The 23,761-nt window shown below is 40.3% G+C and overlaps 1 protein-coding gene across 2 annotated transcripts in view; it reads right to left on the minus strand.

Moving 5' to 3' along the window:
- LOC111607616 (partitioning defective 3 homolog B-like) overlaps nt 1-23,761 on the minus strand; it is a 149,354-nt gene that overhangs the window by 24,837 nt on the left and 100,756 nt on the right. For both annotated transcript variants that reach the window (XM_023329599.1, XM_023329600.1), the window contains 3 exons: nt 17,828-17,938; nt 17,350-17,643; nt 9,513-9,624 (listed from right to left, as the gene is read on the minus strand). In XM_023329599.1, the coding sequence (XP_023185367.1) occupies nt 9,513-9,624; nt 17,350-17,643; nt 17,828-17,938 (517 nt within the window). The remainder of the gene's footprint in view (nt 1-9,512; nt 9,625-17,349; nt 17,644-17,827; nt 17,939-23,761) is intronic.

Below are 23,761 nucleotides of genomic sequence, written 5' to 3' on the forward strand. Positions count from 1 at the left end.
CCAAGGCTCATGAATCTACATGTGTGTGACCATGGCAGTGACCATGCGGCGCTGTTTATTTGCTGAGTTTGTCTCCCTGTTCCTGTCTTTCTCTGTGGGTCTGTTTGCCTCCCCCACTGTTTGCTGTAATAACATCCCAAAACGTCTGCCAGAGTTCTTGTTGTTCAAGCCCCAGTAGGTGTGTCATGTTGTGTGCGTGCAAGACACTCAAGTGGTTTCAGTTTATTCTTAACAAATGTGTGATTTAATAGTTGATGGTAGAAAAATGCTTCTTGTTTCTGCCATCAGGAGGCTAAATACGCTTTTTTCTCCTCTTTTTATACATAGGACCAGAAGATTTGCAGGTCATCACCACCAGCAGCAGTGAATCCACCACCTTGAGCTACCAGAATATGTTTAGCTTGACCCGTTTGACCCAGAGGTACTTTGATGGAAGTCCAACTTCAGTAGCTCTGAGCTACAGCAGGTCAGCTCAATTTTAACTCTCTTGCCTTGCAAAAGTATTAGTAGATGCTCAAAGTTTTCCACTTTGTTCCTTTTTACAACCACTCAACCTCAGTCTCTTTTATTGGGATTTTATGTAGCAGACCAACGTAACGTAGAGGATAATTGTTGAGCAGTCCTTTGGGTTTGTCTCTACCAGCTTTCCAAATGAAAAGTGTTTGACAATTCGTCTTTGCAAAACAGCTCAGTCAGATCGGATGGAAAGCTTCTGTGAAAATTACTTGCAACAAATTCTCATTTAACAAATTCTCATCTGGACACTTGCTGTATTTTCTTTGACCATATAATTGTGCAATTTGACATTTCGAAAAATAAATTTGCTTAATGGAAACAGCAATTTTGAAAAAAATCATTTTTGATACGTTTTGACTATAGGATGAGATGTTTTTTCTATTGGCTGCATGAAAATTGGTTTATTTCAAAAATAATAAACCAATTTTTATTTTCAAAAAAATTGTTTTTTGCGCCAATGTTACTACTGGCGGAAACCATGAAGAAGAAGATTCACTGCAGTTGCTAAATGGCATTTTTTCAACGTTAGCGGAATATCGCTAAAGTTCTTTGTAACGCATTTGTAATGGGAGCGCAGCTAATGACAGCCATTTCTAGCACTAAGCTTAGTGGAAAGTGAACCTCTGCCCTGGTTTCAAATTGTTGCAGCCTCTCACTGGTTTTATTCCCAGTATTTAGCTCCACTGACTGTGACGAGGCCTGTAGATGAAAAACACCCTTGCAACAAGTAAACAAATAAAATCTAAATAAAAGACTTTAAAGTTTATTATTTTAACATAAAAATGGGTAAAAGTTCAAGGTGGTTGAATACAAGCCACCGTATCCCATTTGGTTTGGTTGCCACTTTGAGTTTTCTCACATTATAGGCTACAGAGTGGAAATCTCTACCTCAAGGACAACTCACTTCAAGTCCTTCTGGCATCTTAACTTGGAACAATGGATCTTCCTTTTGCAGGATGCGCCACGTGCAGATGTTTGCCAGCCCTGTAGCCTTTTGGCCCAGGAGGTTTCTTTGCCTCAAAGCTCACTGCTGGCAGCACTTTTCTTTATGAAGCACAGCCAGATGAGAAAATCCCAGATTTGTCTAACAATTGCTTTCCTCTGTGTGATAAAGAGGCATGCTTATTGTTCCAGTCACTCTATTTAAAAGCCAGTTTGAGGAAAAAACAAAGGCAACATTTGGCTTTTCTGCTTAAAAAAATGGTCAAGCTAGTATTTATAGAAGTGCAAAGAGATGATCAATGAGCAGGGCTTCTGGTTCTTTATATTTGATGTAAAAACTGAGGCATACCAAGCAGATGTGGTTAAGATGCTCATGAATCCATTTGTAGCAAAGCAAAATCTTAGCAGAGAACAAGAACGAGTAAGGAGGTGAATGGGGAGATTTCTATCAACTTGCAGAAAGATCACACTCTGCAGTTTGCCCGTAGGCCAGAGACAAGCTGTGGGAATAAAGACAGACACCAAATAAGTCCCTGAAGGCCTCTGTTGGCCCAGATGGAGAACAGTGGAAGGAGGGGAGGGAATCAGCTGGGTGCTGCACAGCATCAGAATGAAGAGACTTAAAACAAGGGAGGAGAATACAAAGCCTCTGGGCTGAGCTGGAGAGGCAAGGACAGAGAGGAGGAGTCCGTGGTTAGAATCCCTCATTGTGACTTTGCTAAAAGTGGAGAGGAAGAAAAGTGAGGCCTGTGTGTGGGAAAACTCTTTGTAGCGGTTGGTAGAGATGTAAAACTGGGATGTTCTTGCTGGTTTTTAACTAACAGGAGTGCAAGAAGTCATATTTTGACCTGCTTTTGACTAAAAACCTACTGTAATATGTAATGTATAATTGAAGAAAGTGTGTCCAAACTCTTGGTACCAAGCTTGTTCCTGGTGCAAGTGAACTCTACCAGGGTTGCACCGAGTCTCTGAGCCCATTTGTGGTGCTCAGGCATGGAAGGGTAGGAAATTATAAAATATAATGGTTTCATGGCATTAGGATTACAGCGCTAATGTGTTATTTGCATTTTCTTTTGAATATTTTGATGTGAATGCATAGGTGATTTGCTTCCGGTATTAGCTGAATTGTGAGCTGATCTTCACCTTTTGACCTCTTGCTACAGAAACTCTGCTGTTCTCAAAAAACAGTTAGGATAGGTGAGTTAATTTAACTAAAATGTCATATTAGCCCATCACTGTAATTTCTACATATAGTCCCTCAACTTTGTCTTTAGAAGCTGTGTTTAGATCACATGTGCGATGCTGGAATGTCATCCCCTCCAGCATTAATGCTTGATTGTTGGTACATAATTATTCATTTCAAGACAGCATAAACTTCACCTTGAATTTAGCAAATAATGTCGCCTTCTCTAAGTGCTGCTGTTCGTAAGCACATTTTTTACGTAGAGCAACGTTCCTCCTCCTAAGTTGTCATCTTCCGGTTGCCGTAGTATTCCCACTGTCATGATACTGCAGCAACACGAGTGACGCTTATACCGCAGGAACAATACAACATATAATTTTAGTTTTGAAACGGACTTTTTTATATCAAGTTATACCTTGGAACCAGTAACCAATCCATACCTAGTAGTGCTCAAAAACAGGATCTCAAGGAGTATTTGTGGGGTCTTTGCAAATAGAATCATGTGTTTCTATTTGCATCTTCTTTTGGATTTTTGTTAGGATGAAGCAAAAACTGGTTTGAGGGATTTAGGGCCATGTTTGCAGTAATGAAGGACTGCATGTCCTTTCTAGCAGGGGAATCCCTAAAATAAGCAGAAACCCTCTGGGATGTCAGGTTTCCCTCTTTGTGCCCCAATTTTGGATAAGAAGATGTTGAAAATTGTGTTTAAAAAAGACTACAGCCAGTCTGCATTGCCTTTGTCTGCAATTTTATTGATTTCCTCCAAAGTATTGATGCTTTTGTCCATTTATAATTGAGCATGTAGGTTTACAAAAGAAAAAGATAAAACTACATGAGTGCTTTGGGACATTTTATGGCATATTTTGTCTCTTTATTCGGCTGTGGAAGGAGTCCTGAATTGAATCAATTGACTTATTTCCAGCTGACAAAAGCTCCTGTTTTCTCTCCCAGATGAAACTTGGCACACTGGCACGGGTTTAAAGGCGTTTGATCGGCAAACAATACCCAAATGGTACGAGGCAATTTCACTCACTTTTAAGAATAAATCAATTTGTTTTGAGAATATTCATGAGCAATCATTTCCAGATAATGCCTTAACTCGGGAATGTTTCAAGGTATTGGTGCAAGACGCAATTACATTTGCAATGCAGAGCGAGGAATTATCACACCTGAATGGAGAAAGAATGAAATGAAGTCTGAATACCAGAATAAATACCTAATGTTTAGGGATAATCTCTGCAGCAAGACTTTCACTTCATAATTATCCTCCTTTTCTACATTAGCAGGGACGGTTTCCCCAGCCAGTGTTCCCGTAGCTGATCGCACTGTAGTTTTCTTTGGGCTATTCTGGGAAGCATGAGCTAAACACTAACTTGTGGCTTGAATTGTGCAATTTTATAGACCAGAATAGCAGCCTAGGGACAACGAGCCTTTAATCAGAACAGGGTTCAGGTTTTTCCAGTGGGCGAAAAAGAGAAAGTGCAAGAAGGGCCTGGTTCAACTGTACGAGAGCAATCTGGAGCCTAGAATCAGACTGAATTGGTTGTAATTGGTGAATTAGGAGGTTTTCCTCTAAAGGAAAACTGTGTGTGATGTGTCGGCGCGCATTTGGCTGCAGCCTCCTGCAGTGAAATGAACTTTGAAAGCAGCTTCAGTTTGGTCAGAGCTGAGGTCGTAAGCCCTTTTGATCAACACTGTGTGTGTTGCTCTGTGTTTGGGATGTGTTTTTATGCGTTTGTGGTGTGCCACCTCGTAAAAGTCTTGTTATAAACAAGACTAGGACTAAATTTGTGTGCCTTCAATTATACACTAACCTCACTTGTGTGTTTCTACTTGACTGCACACTGACAATTATTTAGAAAAATACTGCGCAGGATTTTTATTTAACTTTCTCAGCCAGGAGAGAGAAAAGGACATAGTGAATAGAACATGGAGTGACTGCGAGCGTCTCTGCTGCAGGTGCATCCTTCAATGCATAGCGCGCTCACGAGGGGCATATGCTACCCTGATTAACACTAACATTAGGATGACATTAGTGCTGCCTCCCTCAGAGAAACACCCCCAGAGCAGCTGCTAGCTCTTCCTCACCTTCTTCAATATGCACAAACTAGCATCTCTGCCTCACACTCACTGAGGAAAATTGACATTTTGCAACTTTTCTTTGGAGAAAGTTGACAATTAATTGATGGGTATGAGATTTTGTTCTTGTTACTTCTCTATATATTTAACTTTGGCTTCATAAAAACAATATTCAAACATTTCAATGTTGACAATTAGAATATTTGGCTTCAACTTGCAGAATATCAGTAGTTTGTTGCTTTTGTTAGAGCTGTGAGGCCATTTTTTGTTATCAAAAGAAAGAGGAGTGTGCGTGCTCGGTCCAGTGTGTGTTTTTGACTGACAGTCAAGCCAGCAGGGGAGATGAGGCACAGGAACGACCTAAATGTGGCTTACAAGCTGCAGACAAAGGAAAATCTGTTAGCATCGGTACTGAATATTAACATCCATGCCGAACCGATGTTACCAGCTTGTTTTTCCGATGGTTGCTGCCTGTTTGCATCAACACAGGGATCAGGTGCAGCATAACGCACACGTCCATCCGTGTGAATAAAAAGCAGACATGACAAGCCTCATTTGGATTATTGTTTAAAGCTCAAGGGTAATTCTCTGTGTGTGAGCGAGAGAGTGTTTTGGTTAGTCAGACCGTTTTGTGGCTCGTAGCCAACATCACAATCAGCCATCGACAGAACGATGATGTTTACTGCTTCATCCTAAATGAAATGTTAGTTCTGGCAGGAGGCCATAGTTTATGCTATTTATCTATGGAGGCAGAGCTTCAGCCATGGAGCTGAGTTCAGTGAAATAGGTTTGTCCATTTTATAGTTTTGTTAGTGTTCTTCTATTCAAATGTTTGTTAAAACAAAAGAAGTTTAAATATTCTTTTGAGCTGAAACGAATAATCAATTATAGAAATAGTTATAGACTAATTTAGTAATCGATTAATGGTTAACTGGAGTATAGAGACTCAAAAAAATCCAAAAGCATCTCAAGTGGCATAAGTTTAGCTTCACTGGTTTAAATTATGTAAAACAAATTAAGAAAAACTCTATTAAGCCTTGTTTTCATAATGCAAAAATCAGTCAATCTGTAAATGATCAAGTGTACAACACTTTCCTTTTGTTATTATTTAAAAAAGGAATTGAATTATTTATCTTTTCTAATATGGTTAAAAAAAAGGTTAAATAAAAAAAATCAGCAGAATGTGCCAAGTTTTTAAACTACTTACTCATCCGAATAATCGATTACTAAAATAATTGTTAGCTGTGCGCTAATATTCCTGTAGTTTATTTGGTTTTTATTTTAAAGTATAACCTCTGTGCTTCCACTTATGTGTCCACAAGACACCATCTGGCAAATCCTCCAGCAGGACTGCCCTGCCAGAGTGTCTGAATCCTTTATGAGTCAACCTGAACCTGTCAGATAAAAGCAGTGATGGCCTGTCACCGGGATAAAAAGGTAAACAAACTATATCAATACTAATACCATAGAGAATTCCCAGATTTCTGACTTTTATTTCCACTCTGGAGTTGTTTCAGTCACAGATGAATAACTGCGGGTTCATTAGGACTGTGGGCACAGAGAGAAAAACATCATTGGGGGGCTTTGGCTTGTGGGCATGATGCACCCTGCACAGTTTAACACACTGCCCGTATACGTGTGTGTGCGTAGGCCATATATCACGGTGACAGGCGGGTGCGTGTTTACTTAATGATGTGGGGGTTTATTTATGAAGTGATGGCCGACATACAGGGGGGAGGGGGGGTGCAGGGAGAGATGAGGGAAAGATTGAGACAGCCCGAGGATGTGACATTAAAATATCATCAAGGTGATGGATGTCCGTGCACAAAACATTAGAGACAAGTACAAAAAAACCAGCTGCGCAGCAGATGATGAGTTGTATCTGGAGTTGGGTGAGCGCTGCACTGCGTGCATGTTTTCTAATGACTGAACGAGTCAGTGCAAGTGCAGTTTCAGTGACTTCTCTGGGCATTTAAGGTGGCATATGTGCAGCTGCTGTTGGCTGTATTGCTCAGGGTGATGTCTTATGTGTTACTCTGTTACATAAGGAGTGAAAAAAGCAATGCAAATCATTCAGTTTTTAAAACTGGATGCTACAGGATTAGTGCAGGTTTATTGAAATTTATTTTAGTCACTATGAAGTCACTTTTTGTCCAATTACTGCAACTAGAGAGCAAATATGAAGCCTATGCTAGAGGTTTCCAAAGTCCATCCTCAGGAGCCAGTTTTTAGTCATTCCTCAGGTTCAACACACCGGAATCAAATGATGGTTTCTTAGCAGGCCTCTGCAGAAGTTTATGGTGTTAGACTATTTGAATCAGCTGTGTTGGAGTAAAGAAATATTGCTTTTATTGTGGCAAGTGGCCAGAGCAAAACACAAAACATTGCTAATCATTTGGAGCTCATAAAATATAATCTTGGTAACCTTTAATTTGATCATTGTTAATGTCCTTTTCTAGTTACACAATAACATTAAAGTGAAATCCAAAAATAATGTGCATGTTTTATAAATATGCAAAGGAACCACTGCATAATCATAGAGTCGACTGTAGGAAAAAGCTGGGACAACATCATCTTCTGAGAAATGGGGCGTCTGCAGGAAAATGTTCCAGCCAACTCATCTCATGGAATGAAGGAGATGAAACTTGCCATGTACTTTCAAGCCTTAATTGGCCATCAAGACATTACAGAGTCTATCATTAGCATATAGAGAAAATAGAGTGAGTGCAGCTCTGTGATTGGCATAATTACAAGGATGACCTATCCACAGACAGCGAAACATGGCGGAAGGGTCAAATTAGAGACGGATGTGGAGACAGATACATAGGAGGATCCGGGGTTAGAGAGAGGAAACAAAGGGACATGAAGTCACTTCTGAGCACAGTGACACTTTCAAAGATCTCCAACTCATCTCAGACTGCTAAATGAAGAGTCCCACATAAAGCGCCCACAGCCTTTCATCCCCACTTTTGTTTCTATCTCTTTATTCTAGTGAGCTAGCACTATCTTCTGGCTCAGAAGAGCCAAAGTAGACATACCCGTCCCTTTCAGACACACATAAAATACTCTGAGAGGAAGAATGGCACTCCTGGCCTTGTGTGGAGAGCTGCGAAAACTGTTTTTTTTTATGTTTCAAGGCTGCAGATACAGGTGGGCATAAAAGAGCAGCGCTGCGTGGCGGAGGTGGCGAGGAAGGTGACGGCTAAAAGCCTGATCAAACAAGGCCGACGCGAGCAGCTCGCTCAAGTGGTCTGCATTTACGCTCCACTCATACCACACACAGACTGGAAATAGGCAAATGTGGAGTAATATCCTGCTGAATCAAACACCGACAGCTCCACTCTGTCGGCAGCTGAAGCTGAACAACCCTCAGCGTATGAACAAATGAGCCCACTTCTGCCCTCTGCTTCACTCTATTATAGCCTATGTAATAAAGAGTTGGTCCTATTTTATCTTAAAACAAACTCTAAATTTGTCACATTTTGTCAGATCAACTCAACTTTGCTGATATTCCTCCATTTCTTTTTTAAAATAAGTTTTGAGGGGAAACCTAGGTAATGTATGACGAAGTATGAGGGTCACTGTAGAGATCAGAAAAATTGAAGAGTGCATTTCAACCAAAACACTATTATTTTATTTCACAAATTATTAGTGTCCACATTGATGATTATTATTTAGTTTTTTGTTTAAATTTCCGAAATAAATGCTAATGCTAACTGTAGCTCATTGCAGTTGTTTCACAGAAATCAACATAGATTAGCTAAAACAAGTGAACAATTTTTATTAACCTATTTGCTTAATAAAAACGTCCCTAATTTGGGAGTGTTTGATAGATTGTAGACATGTGAATGTCTACATAGAATTGTGGTTCTTTTTCTAAAGGAAATTAAAAAATGTAAATACAAAAATTTTCTGGTGTCATGTTTTTCCTTTTGTTTACCTCATATACAGATATCCTCAGTGTTTTACTGTTTCCATTCACACCATGAATGTGAGCAGGTTTGTGCGACTCCAGCAGGAGTGTTTCATTATCAGGCTCCTCAGGGGAGGAACCTGCTGAGGCTTCTCACTATGGACACCACTCTTTTTTTTCCCCATCGTCGTACAGGGAAAAAAACATTTCGATCAGAAGCTGCAGTGCATACGCACTGTGCTTTAATTGCATCAAAGTTTTTGCGCAGGCAAACTGAGAAAGGAACGCAGGGAGCACGGGAGGTTATGTACTGAGTGACAGGAGCCCTGCAGGCCTAAACGACAGGAAGTGTGCCATGCCTGGGAGGGCCTAATGAAGACTGATTCACAGGACTGCATTGCTCAATAAACACTAACTACAGCAGGTGAGGAGGGGAGCACAGCTGGAGGCAGGTCGTGTCAGCTGATTGGATATCAGCGACACCGTCTGTAAATCCATCTCATATTTCCCACATGGCTTTGCATCTGTCTGTGCTCAGGTGGATTACTAAAAGATAAATGAATCCAGCTGTGCAGAAACGCCTTTGCAGATCACTGAGGTTTAGATGAAGGGCGTCGGATTGGATCAAAGTGTGATTTTCTGCATCTTTAGGCTGACCGTAAAAAAACCCCTTGTTTAAAATGGGTGATAAATGGCTATCGATTCGCAGGCTGAGTATGCTGAGTTTGCGAGTGTAAAGAAGTAAATCAAATGATTCCTCAGGCTGGATCAATGACGGTTCAGGGACACTTAGCTCTGCAGCTTAAAAGAGGCAGCAAGCAGTCTGGCGTTTTTAGTGCACTGCTGCTCGAGGAAGGAAAAAATAGTATGCTAACTCACCCGATTTGGGTCATGCTCCAGAACTCTGCGTCTCGCCGCCTCCAGCTCCTCGTAACCCGGAGCGGCTCGGGCCTGCTGGTACTCCCTACGCAATCCCTGGATCCGCTGATCGCTGAAGAGAGAAGAAGGCAACATCACAATTAGGCAAGAAGAGATGATTAATTAAGACTTGGAGGTTGTGGAGGCTGGAGTTAAAGAGTAAAAACAGGTCAAAGAGGAAGCATATGAGACTTAAACTTTCATTACATTGACAAGTTGTCTTTTTCTTGGCTGCAGCTGACAGCACAAGAAGGCAGAATATTCAGAGGACAGCCTGAAAAGAAATTTCTACACCTGACAGAAAACCCGTTGGAGAAAATGGAAGAGAAACGGTAGCAAATAAACACTAAAACCACTCCAGTCAGACTAGGCTAACACAAATAAATAAATAAAAACATAAAACCCTAAAAAACAGGAAGTACTGGTGTAGTGATGGGAACAGGACAGAATGGGGACAAAACTTAAAGAGAAACATCACCATCATGCTCACTGGACCTTAATGCCGGATAAGCTTCACACACCTCAGAGTACAAGCATAAACCAGGGTGGGAATGAACACACACGAACACACAAAGCCATTGACAAACAGCACACACCTGAGCGAACACAATCCCAGTCTCTGATCTGGGTTTACTGGTGGAAAAATGACGGCTGACTCTGACACTCATAATTTGCTCTCAAAAGTTGTTTGCAATCATTTCTTTCGCTACATTTTTTGTGCTGTGTTCTTTTCTAAAGAAAGTAGGGCTGCAACTAATGATTATTTAATTTTGGTGATTCATTTGATTAAATAGGCAGTCTGCAAATTTGTCATTTATGCCTTTTTAAACAACATTAGAAATGCATTAAGATATTAAAATTATTTGTTTACAAAGAAACAAGTAATTCAATTCCTTTTTTTGTTACAGAAATTAATACAGGTGAAAATGAAACTGATGCCACCTGAGGAGTTTTTGGAAGAACATATTCGCAAAGTTTCTTTTTAATCTTATATTCTTGTACAGTTTGGGCTTAATTAATGGTTTCAGTATGTTGTTATTTTAGGAGTTGATCATTTTTGAGTATGTATACTCCAGTACCTTTTTTTGGATTTTTGGTAGGATGAAGCAAAAACTGGATGGAGGGATTTAGTGTCATGTTTTCAGTAATGAAGGACTGCATGTCCTTTCTAGCTGGGGATGAATGAGGTGCATTTCAATAATCAATTAATCACAATCAGTGCGATCAATCGTTTCAGTATAGCATTAAAAAGTCAAGTAAATTTTACTGTATTGAATTATAATTGGACTCAACTTGACTGTAGTTGGATCTGAATATGACTATCATATTGGAATCAAACTGGATTCTATATAACTGGAAACAAATAAAATACTTGAACTGAATCAATCAGAACAAACATCCAAACAACAAACTTTCCAAATCAAGAACAAAGTTTGTAAAACCCAAAACAACCAATCAGGAAGGCTTTTTGCCACCTGATAAACACCAAACCTCACTTCCAATAGTCTGGCAGATATTGACCAGTGGGGAGGAAGAGCTGAGGCTTGAGGCAGGCAAAGCTTCATTAGCGAAGTACATCGCCTACATGCTTAAGTCTCTCCGGCGACCCTGTCTTTAATTAAATCTGCGCGAGTGTGTTTTTCTGCACGACTACAATCTCAAGGTTGTATAAAAGTGTGCATCTGTACATGAGCTCATTCGGTATGCGGGACACTCGGCGAGGACGTGCTTCTCACCGCGCGCACGTACGCTCCCTCCATGCAGCCCGTCTTCCAGTTGTCTCACTGGGGACGGACGGGCTGAGTCACTCAAACTTCTGAGCCACTATGTTTAGATTCCAAGTGTTGCTCCCATGCTGCACAAATCTCTCTCTCTGTGTGTGTGTGTGTGTGTGTGTGTGTGCATCTGCTGGCACAAAACTCGGCCCTGATATTCTGCCAAGAGGGGGCAACTCTCTGTGCTGCAGTGAAACTCCTGTGCAGATTTTTCTGCTGCATACTGACGGTCATCAGCCTGCTTGTTAGGCACAAAAACCTAAACATAAAAACAACGTTTTCGTCTCATTTATCTGTTAAATTTAACAACCAGTATCACCTCCACACAAACAAACAGATTCAGAGCATAGATGCAAGTTGTCTAGGTTTTTTTCTTCCTTTTTTTTTCTCGACGCCACCCGTCTTCCAACGATCCCATTAGCCAATCCCTGGGCTCGTAATTAGGTCTGCCATTTTGATTGAGCGCTCGTGTCGCTCTCCAAATGAAACAACACTGTAATTATCTCATTACACCCCGGCCTCCATCACTGACAACGGCAAATATTATCATATTAATGGCTGAGGACAGAGGCTGATTCTGGATAAAACGTGAGTGAAGAGTGATTTTGGAGGTGGCTGAGGTTCGCGAAGAAGCACTGATGGCTGAACGAGTGCATCTGGTGTGTCCAATCACCCATCTGCACATTTTTTCTTATATAGTAAATTAGAATATTACAAAAAATTCGAAGAAGTAAAAGTTATACTAAAATTCCTCCCTCACAATGTATTTGTTTTGCTTACATGCCATAAATTCAGCCTTTTAACAGAGATGTAGCCAAACATCTAACTGGAAAGTTTAGTTGAAGGAAAGGTTTCGGGTTTGTGAAGCAAAATCTGTGCAAGAGTTTGGAGGAGATTTACTGGGAGCAGATCAAAGCAGGACCACAGGCTGATCACTGCACACTGCAATGACCACAGGTGTAATAACATAGTACTCAGCATTATGTCCAATCACTGCTTTTTGCATCATTTATTTGAGAAGGTAACATGTCTGACTAGGAAGAATAACTGGCACAGAAAATAGATTGAGATTAAATGGGGAGAAAAAGAAGGTATGAGGGAAAAAACACAACATAAAGACCAACACAGGAAACTTAGAAATGACCAGAAGACAAAACTATCTAGTGAGAATAAAAGCGACAGTTTTGTGAGAGAAAGTCTGAGTAAAGCCTCCTATCCTGCAGTGCAAGGCTGTGTGAGGGCACACTAATTAGGAAGTGTGTGCTGCTGCTGGCTGATTTAGCGACTTGTTCAGGCTGTGGCCGGCTGATTTGAGGAAAAAGTTTGGGCTTGGATTTTCCTCACATCAAACTGTGAGGTTTGTCTGACTTCTTGGTGCAACACTGGAGCCAGACGGCGACTCAGAGAAGCTCAAAGCTTAAAAGATGTTCTGATTGCCTTGCTGAACTGTCCACATTATCCCTGGCTACAGTTCATCTGGTTCATACAAACCTTTTGAAAACACAATAGATTTTACTTCCTTCAACTCTAACGCCTAAATCCAAAAAGAGGAAGAATTCTTAATAATTACACAAATCATCAATAATAGAAGTATAATATGTTTTTGCACTCCCATGACTTCACCAGAAAAAAAAAGATTTAATTTCTACTGTTATGTTGAGAAATAATAGTTTTTAGTCAAATCTATCATGAATAACCCTGGAATCCCTCTATAGTATAACTAAACCAATATTTTTTTTGTTTTTACTTTACTTTTTTGACTTCTTGCTCTCCTGGGATACAAATATAATGTGTTTTGCCACCATTTTCAGTGAGGATGAATAAAAAGAAGACACAAAAATAAAACCAGCTTATGTTCTACCATCACAAATGCAAACATTTGGAGTTTGTTCAACCTTTGGGGGCTTTAAAAGGAATTGTTTGCTTTGGTCTGATGAGGCTAAATTTGGAATTTTTCAGCAAAAACACTCTTGGATTGTCTGGTAAAACAAAGGATGCCTGTTTATGATGATACCGCTTCTGCCGCTAGGTTTCAAGGCCTTATAGAATCTAGTTGATTATCCAACTAAACCAAAAATGATACTTCACTAATTCTTTAAGGTATATAACAACAGAGAATAAAGTCTAAAATCAATGTAGACAGCAACCAAAGCTCCTCATCAGTCATCTTTGTTTATAAATCCCTGTGGATGTCAGCAGAACTGCAGGTCATAATAGTTAAGTGAGAAAAAGTAAAAAAAAAATAAGCTGATTTGAACGACTGAAGCAACAGCTGCATGCAAATGTTCCAACTCCAGAAATTCAAGTAATCACTTCACACTACCCAACTATTTCCAGAAAACATGACCAGAAGCGTCTGAAACCATATAAAACATGTGTTTTTGAAAAAAAAAAACACTTTCAAACTCTGTAAATCCCGCAAGCTGAAACGAGAGAACGCAAGTAAAAAGGAGAGCGGAGCTTAATGTGCATCCATTACTGATGACGTCTTGCTCTAAAGTGAGCGTTTCATTTCAGCTCGTCCTCAGGCTGAGGCGACCTGGCAGGAAACAACAATATATTTTGCTAACATATTTTAGCTACCGTCTAGATGCCAGTGAACCTTTTTCCTAAAGATCTGTGAAATCACACAAATCAGCATCTCATGGATTGTGTAGCATTGTCTGATAATATTTCAGTAATTAGTCACACCTGTCCAAAGTGATTTAAGATGCCTACTTCCTGGCGGTGTCAGGTAAACTTAGAGGCATGTAATCCTGCTGCCAGCGCTTGAACCATGGCGGAAATGCGGAAACGCGCTCCCAGATGTGTCACTTATGTAGCCGACAAGCTAACCCTGGGCTTCCTTTTCTCTGGCTTTAACAACACATCTTTCACGTGCCTTCACATCTCTGCACTCTAACCTCCCGCTCTCTCGCTTCCCTTTCATCTCGTCTCCCCGTTTTTTCGCTCGCTCCAGCTACAAAGACTGCCTTCTGGCTAATAAAATTTGACAAGCATAGCCAACCTTTTTTCTCCACAGGTCAGCCTCTAGCAAAGCTCTAATCAAATGTGACGCTCATCAGCGTACACACCTGCCATTGAGGGCCTAATGAAAATGTCTGACAGTAAATTAGGGAGACAGAGCTGCGAGTCCACTACTGTTGAGAGGGAAGAGGGTGGGGAGTGAGGGGGGCGCCAACATGTTTCAGTTAGTCAAACTTTGCAGGCAAAGGCAATCAGCGCACTGATGCAGAGGCACATTTAGCAACAAAGATGGGCTGCGTTCGTCGGCCATCTTCTACATGTTTAATGAGCACATTTGCAACTATATCATTAAAACTGTAAGATGTGAAAGGAAAAGCTCGCCTGCAGCAGACTATTGGTGGACCATAAGGTCAACCAGAGATGTAAAAGGCTTGCATAAATTTACAGTACATCAGCGGCAAGCTGTAATTTGTCCTGCAGTGGTTAAAAACGGCAGACCGCACACAGCATTGTTGCTAGGCTACGCTAGGCTTCTTACCCAATATAGTACATGTTGGTGGCAGCGTCTATTTCTGACTGTGTGACTTATTGGGTGCTTTAAGGGATTTATGACACTTTAAGAGACTCTTGTTTAAGGTCACCTCTCAACATCTGAATCTGATTGAAGCCAGGAATTTGACTAGGCCACTCCTAAGCTTGGATTTCATTTTTTTTTTAACCCATTCAGAGGAGCTGCACTTTGGATTATTGTCCCTCTTAATGAGCAGATTTGGCTCTTTACAAAAAACACTTTTTTAGATGGGAATACGTCTCAACTGTACATATGTTTTAAAATCAAAAGAAGAAAAACATTGTTTTAAAAGTAATAAATGGTAGAAATACATTTGTAAAAGTCTTTTTATACCTGACATCAGAGACAACTTACCCTTATATGATAATTTTGGCAAACCTTTCATTTAAATACAGAATTATGAATGAATTTTTATGCATCTCTCATTAAAAATGACTCCATGAATATCAAAGAGAAAGCTGCCAATCTAACACACTCATGGGTAAATGTGACGGATAAAATTATGCTTCACTTTATAGTGATTGAACAATGTTTACCACTCAATATTTCCTATGAATAAAATCAGAAAGTGATACAAATGAAATGTTTCCTTCCCAAAACTTTTAGTTTGCACTTTTATCTTCAGGTCCTCCAGTGAGGAAAAGATGCAGCTCAGTTTTCATGTTTGGTGTCATTTCAAGTCCTTTGCATAATTTTGCAACACCACAATTATCGTCTTTATTCTTGAATGCCACGTCAAAACGGCTAAACCCCTCCTTTGTTCACCACAATTTGGTTTTACTTTCAGAAAACCTGCGCGGAGTCACCGTCTTTTAATTTAATATTAAAGATCTCTTTCTCTAGAGATGCTGATACGTGTGGAGTTAACAAGCTAAAGAGTGTTTGTCATCCATCATGCTGATGCTTGAAGCCGCCCTGTTTCAATGACGAGGGGGAGAACCAGAGAGGTGACACATCCGCAGAAACGGAGCGAGTACGAGGGAGGAATGGAGGACGGGGAGAAAACAGGCTGGTAATGAAGTAGCCAGCAGTAGTGGATGAGAGCTAAAGTGGTTTAACAGATCTGTCAGGCTGCTAGACTGTGGCTAATTATCCCCCCTCCTCTTTATCTGCATCTACTCCTCTGTCACTTCTTCTTTCTCTCCTGAATCTACTCTGCATCGCATCTTGCGTCCTCTTCGTCTTTCCTCCAGCTTTCTCTTGTCTCTCTTTCCCTCCGTCTGTTGCTTCTTTCCATTCCCATCTGTCTCCTCCCCGCGCCCGGCCCTGTCTCTCTCTCTCTCCCTCTTTTTCTGAATCGTCTATTTCTGGATGAGATCGGGCGTCTGGGGCTTAGCGTTTGATTTGCAAGTCAATAGTCATTTCTGTCAGGGAGTTTAAGTTGAGGGAAGTTTTAATGTGGCCTGTATTATTTCACACAGGAAATTATGAATTTGCATTAGAATCCTCGGTGGGCTTTCTCGTCTTTTTCCTCGCTCACATACAAGAGTAGCTGCGAGTTAAGGTTTCAAAACCCTCAGAAGTAATAAGCAGCGTGTCTGCAAGTCTGAAACCTTTGTTAGACGTAAAATGAAGTCCTGTGACATCCAATATTTCACTATATAATAGGTTTTTTTCCTCAAATCAATTGATTTTATCATTAAATTACTTTGAAACATCCCACTGTTCCTTTCTGACATCGCAACACGGGGCTATTTAAGCTGAAATTTGGGTAAAAGTATAAAAAAAGCAATGTCTGAACAGTGGATTTAATATTCATAAATCACCAGGATGCTCAGCTTCTTGTACTCCATGGCAACCAGCTCGTCTAGTCTGTGATTCTTTCTTCGAAATAGACACAGTAATTTACACAATTGTTTCAAAGTCTTGCTACTGATAATAATTTGATGCTGATGTGTTCCAAGGTTAAATATGTCTTATTCATAAAAAGAACGCTAACGTATAACTTCACAAGGTGGTCAACCACCCTGATTTTATTTTTTTTTTGTGCCAGTTGTCAGTAAGTTATTACTTCATTCTACTATTTTGCGTTTTCATTCTGGTAATATGTGATTGTGTATTATTTTCCTTTCTTTCACTCAATAATAAATATGAATAGTTCATGTAACAACTAAAATAAATAATGAAGGATCTGGACTGTAAAAATGAATTATTTTACACTTTGTACTGAACTTACATTTTTATGTCCATATCTGTTCACTTTTATGTTTTTTTTTTTAAGTAAAGTTTTCAGTCATTCTCCAGAAAGAATACCTCATTTTTGACAATATATCTTTGAAGTTTGCATAAATCCATGCCTTGCATTGCTGTGAAAGTGTGCTGGCCTCATGTTTTATACATTCATCCGGCTCAGCATACAGCGCATGTAGGAATGTGACCTTTTGTTTTCGCTCTTACGCAGAGGATGTGCAAAAGCAACACTGTACAATAACAGCAGGAAAAACTGCACAACACGCTCTCTGTAGGTAAAACGATGAACTCTCACCTGTCTGGAGGGGCCTGCTGCTGCTGCTGCTGCTGCTGCTGCTGCGGCGGTCTGGATTTGTTCACTTTGGCGTAGAGTCCGTTGATGTCCTCAAACGAGGCCTGAGGTTGGGTCGGCCCCCCTCGTGGTATCGCTGGGGAAGGCGTGCGGCTCAGCGACAGCGGTGAGGGCGGCTGGCGGAAGTCGTTGATGCGGGCGTAGTTGGGGTCGCTGTCGTCGTCCTCCATGCTGGGCAGCGAGGCCTGGTCAGGGGTTGTGTACCCAGAGCGGGCGTCGGCATAACGGGGCTCGTTGCTATCAGAGAGGTAAACACGACGCACGGCCAGAGAATTAAACTCTCTTACAGGTGATGAAGTGAAGAAGAGGAGCGACACAGCTCAAAACTCATGAAGTAATCAGAGAGCTTCAGAGCTCAGAAACTTCCTGTCTGTAAAGGTGTTTTAACCCAACACACACACAGTGTGTGAGAGTGTCCTACCTCTCTCTGCTGTCAGGGATCCTGTCCAGTTCCTCTTCACTCAGCGCTTCCAGTCGGTTCTTGGATCCCTTTGCCGGATCTTTGCTCTTGTCCTCCTTCTTCTTACCAAACCTGCAGGATACAAAGAAAGGCAACTGAAAACTAAATATCTAACAATTTCGTGACACTCTGTGACTCAGACTTACAAAATGACAGAAAAATCTCACATTTGGAATCATTTGTTTCTTCTGTTGTGTTTTTTCTTTCCATCTTTTGTCACGTTTGTGTAACTCAGACATTCGTCGTTTCACTTTCATGAAAATTGATGCAAGGTAAACATCACCCAGGAAAAAAGAAATCTGAAAATTGATTTTAGGATATTTTAGCTCTGGATCCATTTGGATCCAGAACAGAGGATGGATCCAAAAAACGTTATTGGATGCTTGTTTTTCCACTCTTGCAGACAACCCCATCATCTAAAAGTTTTGTCTTTCCTTCCATCCAACTCCTTTTACTCCTACCTAGACATATTTGTTCTAGAAACTAGACAAAAACAGTTGGTAAAATTTGTGTTTTAGCATTTTGTTATATTTCTCTTGTTCCTTCTTTCCTTCCTCTCTTTTTTGTTTCCCTTTCTTCCTTCCCTGGAGTTTGCAGATGTTAATGAAAGGTGCTCACATAAAGCACCTTGCATCCAGTTTTTAAATGTTGACACATCCATTCATATGTAGACAGAGAGAGAAACTCATTCCAGCTCCTTTATTCAATAGTTGTTTTGAAATATCTGCTGAGCTACAGTGTTGTGCTCTTTTTTTCATAAACTATCATGATCATTTTGAAGTGCTTATTCTCTCATTTTGCAGCTGAAATGTACTCATCACCTCCAGAGAAGTTATAATGAAGCTATACTTCACACTCACAGTAAATTAACTCAGCCTTTTTCTGCTTAATATTTCATATTTCCCCATCCTCATTCCTCGTTGCCTCCTCCAAATCCACATCTCCGTTCCTCTCCTTCCCTCCGAGCTCCTGCTGAGCCAATCTAATGTCTGTGTTTATCTCATTAACAGCGAGGCACTTCTCATTACGGCTACAGGCGGAAACGTGGCCTGAATGCTAACCGGCGCAGCCTGGCCAAGCGGAAACCCGGACAGAGACGCCATGCTGGCCCTGCAGCATCCTGCAAACCAATTAGTGTTATTCTCAGATTATATACTCGCTTCACTCCTGCCTGTATGGGTCACTGTTGTCAAACACAGGTCAGGTACTCACACTGCACATGGGTTATTTTTTCCACAGCGAGAAAGCAAGCAGAGGCAGTGAACCAGATTAGCTGGTGTTGATTCAGAGTTTAGCCAGGTCTGATGCGAAAAAACAAAGACACTCTGTCAAATCAAAGTATTGTTCTTCAGATGATGCTACGGCTTCTGGTTCCTTTTCAGATTTCAGTATTTCATTACAAAATCAAGATGGTTCTTAATAATTAGAGGAAATGTGAGACTTTTTTTATATAAGTAAAGATAAGACAGAAGATTTTCTCAGTGAAACATGGTGGAAAATAATTTTCCAAATATGCAACACCTCAACCGAAAAAATCTGAACATATGTTTACAAAAGAAACAAATCAGAACTAATGTATCAGAGCTACTCCAACATGCTGTGATCGGTTATGCTAATGCTAATTTTCATGTTTTCTGGTTGCCTCCATTCTGGCAGTACAAACATCCACAGTTTTGGTTTCAAACACCTGTGTGCACATTATCACATTATTCCCATTTACACTGCTTCATCTGGGCCATTCTGTTTTAGTTTCTGTCCTTCCAACAATGTATAGTCAAAGTTGGCACTCCAAGCTTAATATATATAATCTGTGTAGTGTCACTTTAAGTAAAACTGGCATCCATTACATTTGAATTTGGATCTTTGAGGCGTTTTAGGAATCTTAAAGCTATAACATCTGTTCTTATTTTTCTCTAAGCCCTTGCAGCTTTAATGTTAATGTTATAAACCTGACTTCTTCCTCGAGACACAAAGTGTCAGTGTGGGCGCTGCTACAGCATGTTTTCCACTTGGGACTATTTTGATTTAAGCACTCCCACATAAAGCTGCAGCCAAAAGCAGACTACCAGTTACCTCAGTAAAAACATATAGAAATAATTAAAGTCAGAAAAATACATCAGCTCTATTCAAAGTCGATGGAGAATTAATGAACATTTAATTAAAAAAAAGGAAAAAAAAATGATTGACTAAATCCTCAGGTTTATCTTGTACACAGCTCTGTAATCAACATTCAGAGGGAGCAGAGGTCTACAGTTGGACCCGTCATTATAACTGCTTTAATTAGGAAATTCTCTTTTTCTCACTGTATTGTCTATCGGGAGACGGGGAATGGGGGTGGGACATCCAATTAGAGACATACCTGCCATGAGAGGTGGAAATCCCCCACTCTCCCATCGCCTTATCACTTATTCATCACCAAAGAGTCCCCAGTTTTCACACCGTTTGCTAAAGACGGCGCAATGCTTTCCTTTTCTCCTTCTGTGTTCATTTTTTTTTATTACCTTCACACAAATCATTCTTTGGCTTATTAAGTCGGGCTTTTCTCTGTCACTCAGAAATCTGACAGTTAATTTCCTGTAGCGTCTCACGATAAAAGGGCAAAATCACATACAGACACAAATGCCCACACGTATGAAAACAAGGCTGTAAATACAGGAACTGCAATAAATTAATTTATTAAAAAACAACAACAAAAAAAAACAACATTGCTTGCATTTCTTGGTAACACTGGAGAAGACAGCTATACACATCAACTGGGCTACTCTGCAGGGAGCTGCACACAGTCAACAGAGGATAGGACATCTCATTAGCTTAGCATCATCTACCTACACAACCACTCCATCAAACTCTCATTAGTGGGACATAGGGGGTTTGGAGTGAGTCAGGCTGATCTGGTGTCCCATTTAATATGCTCCCCACTGTCACAAGAGCTACTAGGAACCATTATTAGTGTGTCTCTGTCGTCATTAGCCTGACTCCCCTGCTGTCGCCCCAGTATCACCTCAGCAGCCCAGCAAAGAGACGATGGTGATCTGTTCAACTGCATCAGAACTCAGATACTGTTTTATATTTATCTTTTTTGATTTAAAGACACAAAGACAAAAAAAAACCTTAAAAGAATTAAATGATTGACAGCTGTTTTTGGATGGAGTGAGCGCTTTTGCTAGCAATGTCTACAATGCAGGAAAATAGAAAAGCTCAGTAAAAATAAACAGCTGGAGAGGATAAACTTCTTCTCACCCATTGAACAACTTTTAATCCTAGGATTATGATGCATTTACAATGTTGAATTTAGTGAAAGGAACAGTCCAAACCTGCAACAGGCAGCCACAACTAAAAACTTGAGCATGGAAGTGATTTAGTAAAAACCTTCATGTGTTCTGATTCATGGACTGATTAAGTGGACTAATGTGAGACGTGCATCATTACTCTGTGACTCCGAAATATTCTGGTTGAATTCTTGTTTTACTGTTTTGAATTACAGTTTTTTAACACAAGTAATCATCTCATAGCAGACTTGGAAGAGCACTTATACTTATACTTACACTTATACCATACTCTCTCTGTATGGTGCCGGTCTGTTAAGTCTCTAAATAAAAGCTCTTAGACAACATTTCTTCCAACTTCCTCTACTTCAGCGGAGAACATGGCACATTATTACTACTTTAGTCTTGGGAGGACACTGGGTCATGAATTAATACTGGAGTTTGATGCTACAAACTGATAACATTATCAGTTTGTAGCAACTTTGATCTGTTTTCTCATTCCTTGTGCTCATTTTTTATTCCTTCATGCTTTTTCATATATTTCTCAGTTTTGGTCATCGCATGCTGTGAGCGACAAGCCCAGATATATTGAAAAGAAACGTAACGATAATAACTTTACTACCTGTAAAATGTGTGGAATAATCACACATGAAGCTTTCTTGCACAAAGGAGGCGCTGATTTTGATTTTCAATAAGCATTCGTTTTTTTCTTTTCCCAATTCCAATTTACATTTCCACTGACACATCCTGCCAAATCAAAACCTTAATTTGTGCAAAATCAAGCAGTTGCTTTGGAAACTTGCTGCGAAGCCAAGCACTGGTAGGAGTCTAGATAATAACTACAGCTACTGCCGTTCTCGTTTGGGTAGGAGCGCAGAGGAAGAAGTGGCATGCGTACAGTTAACTGTGCTCTAATGAGGCTCTGTGTGTAACTGAGATCACAGCTAGCCAAGTGCTGTGGTGTCACCAAGCTGACCTGAGCAATTAGCCCTCTGGGAAGGAGGGAAAAGAGCAGGAGAGAGCAAGATTTTACCTAAAAAACCAACAGCATCCTGAAGTTAAATTGCTATTCTGTGGAGAATAAACAGCATCACAAATGTCTTGTAAATCTTCACCTCTCTTCTATTCTTAATATTCTTTGTTCATTGTAATTGTGACAAAAAGAATATAGATGTGTGGTTCTGTGCCGTCTTAATAAGCTCTACTTTCTGGTGAAACAGGGAGTCAGTGGGCGGCAGAGAATGTGAGAAGGGTGTCTGCTGCTAAGGTAGAGTAAGCATTATAGGGAGGGAAAAATAAATATATGTATATATATATAGATATATATACACACCCAGCATATACAGGTTCACCTTCTACTTTGTTGTGACAAACAGTAGATCAATCAGGTGACAGTAACTCCATAGATTAAGGTCCGACTCAAGAGTTAAATCAAGAGTTGAGTTCGAGGTTTAACTGTATGGGAGACATTTTTGAACAGTTTCAACCGTTTTCTGTCAGCTGAGCTTGGTTTGAACATCACAACCCACCATTCTACATCAGTTCTGACCACGTCCTCTTTCTGCTACCTCCAGCAGAATAACGCACTATATCACAAAGCTCAAATCATCCCAAGTTCCTAAAACCACAAGTGCGATAAGAAAAACGTCCAGAATGTGGTTCTCCGTAAGGACCGTGACAGTTCCCCAATTGGTTCAAGTGGTTCATGAACAGAATGGCAGAACATCTGGGTCCTGTTTGCTGCACTGGTTGTTGCATCACTTTTTCCACCGTGGTTACAATGCGAATGGATTCCTGCCACTGCGCTGGCAACAAAATAATACAACAATCCATGCCAAAAATAGACAAAAATAAAGAAACAACCCACTACGAGACTCAACGAGGCATTTTCACGGATTGGGTATTTTCCAAATATATATGGGAACTTTCAATGTATATTTTATGATATTCAACTTTTATTAACTCATCTGCTCAGGGACTACAGATGGAAACTAGCTTAAGTTAAATCTGATGCAAAGCATCTTTTTTTACCGTTTCTTGAGGATTGTTTGTATTTCACATAAGTTAAACTAGGTTAGTGTATGCTGCACGCAAACCTCCAGATTGCGCATACAGGCAGTTTGCAGAAACCCTGGATTTTAACTAGCGTGTCACTCCACTCTACACACAACCTTTTTATTATCCTTTAAGAGTCTAAATCAAACTGACTGTTGCCAAAATATGTATTTTCCCAAAAACTTTATTTTCCATCTGACTGATTTAACAATTAAAAGCATTATGCTTTTAAACTGAACACCTAAACTAACATCAAAGAGAACAACAAGATACTTTTGATGCTCTTTAGAAAGGAGGAAGCAGCAGGTGATTTAGAGCAAAACAAGCTGATTTGCCTTGGAGAGTCAAAACACAAAGAAAAGGTGTAAAAAAAGAAAGCAGAAAAGAATGACTCCGGAACAAAGTGAATTAAATGAGAATGTCATAAGGAAGAGGGCTTGCCGAATTTCCATCCGTTCTAGACAATGCATGCAAAAGACGCCAAGGAAGAAAACAAGACGAGGAAGAAAGAAAGATGAGAGAATAGAAGAGAGACGGATTGGTGAGGCAAAGCTCCAGCGAGAGCTCGGCTCGG

Source organism: Xiphophorus maculatus, chromosome 24 (genome assembly GCF_002775205.1).
Source record: "Xiphophorus maculatus strain JP 163 A chromosome 24, X_maculatus-5.0-male, whole genome shotgun sequence".
NCBI classification, from domain to species: Eukaryota; Metazoa; Chordata; class Actinopteri; order Cyprinodontiformes; family Poeciliidae; genus Xiphophorus; species Xiphophorus maculatus.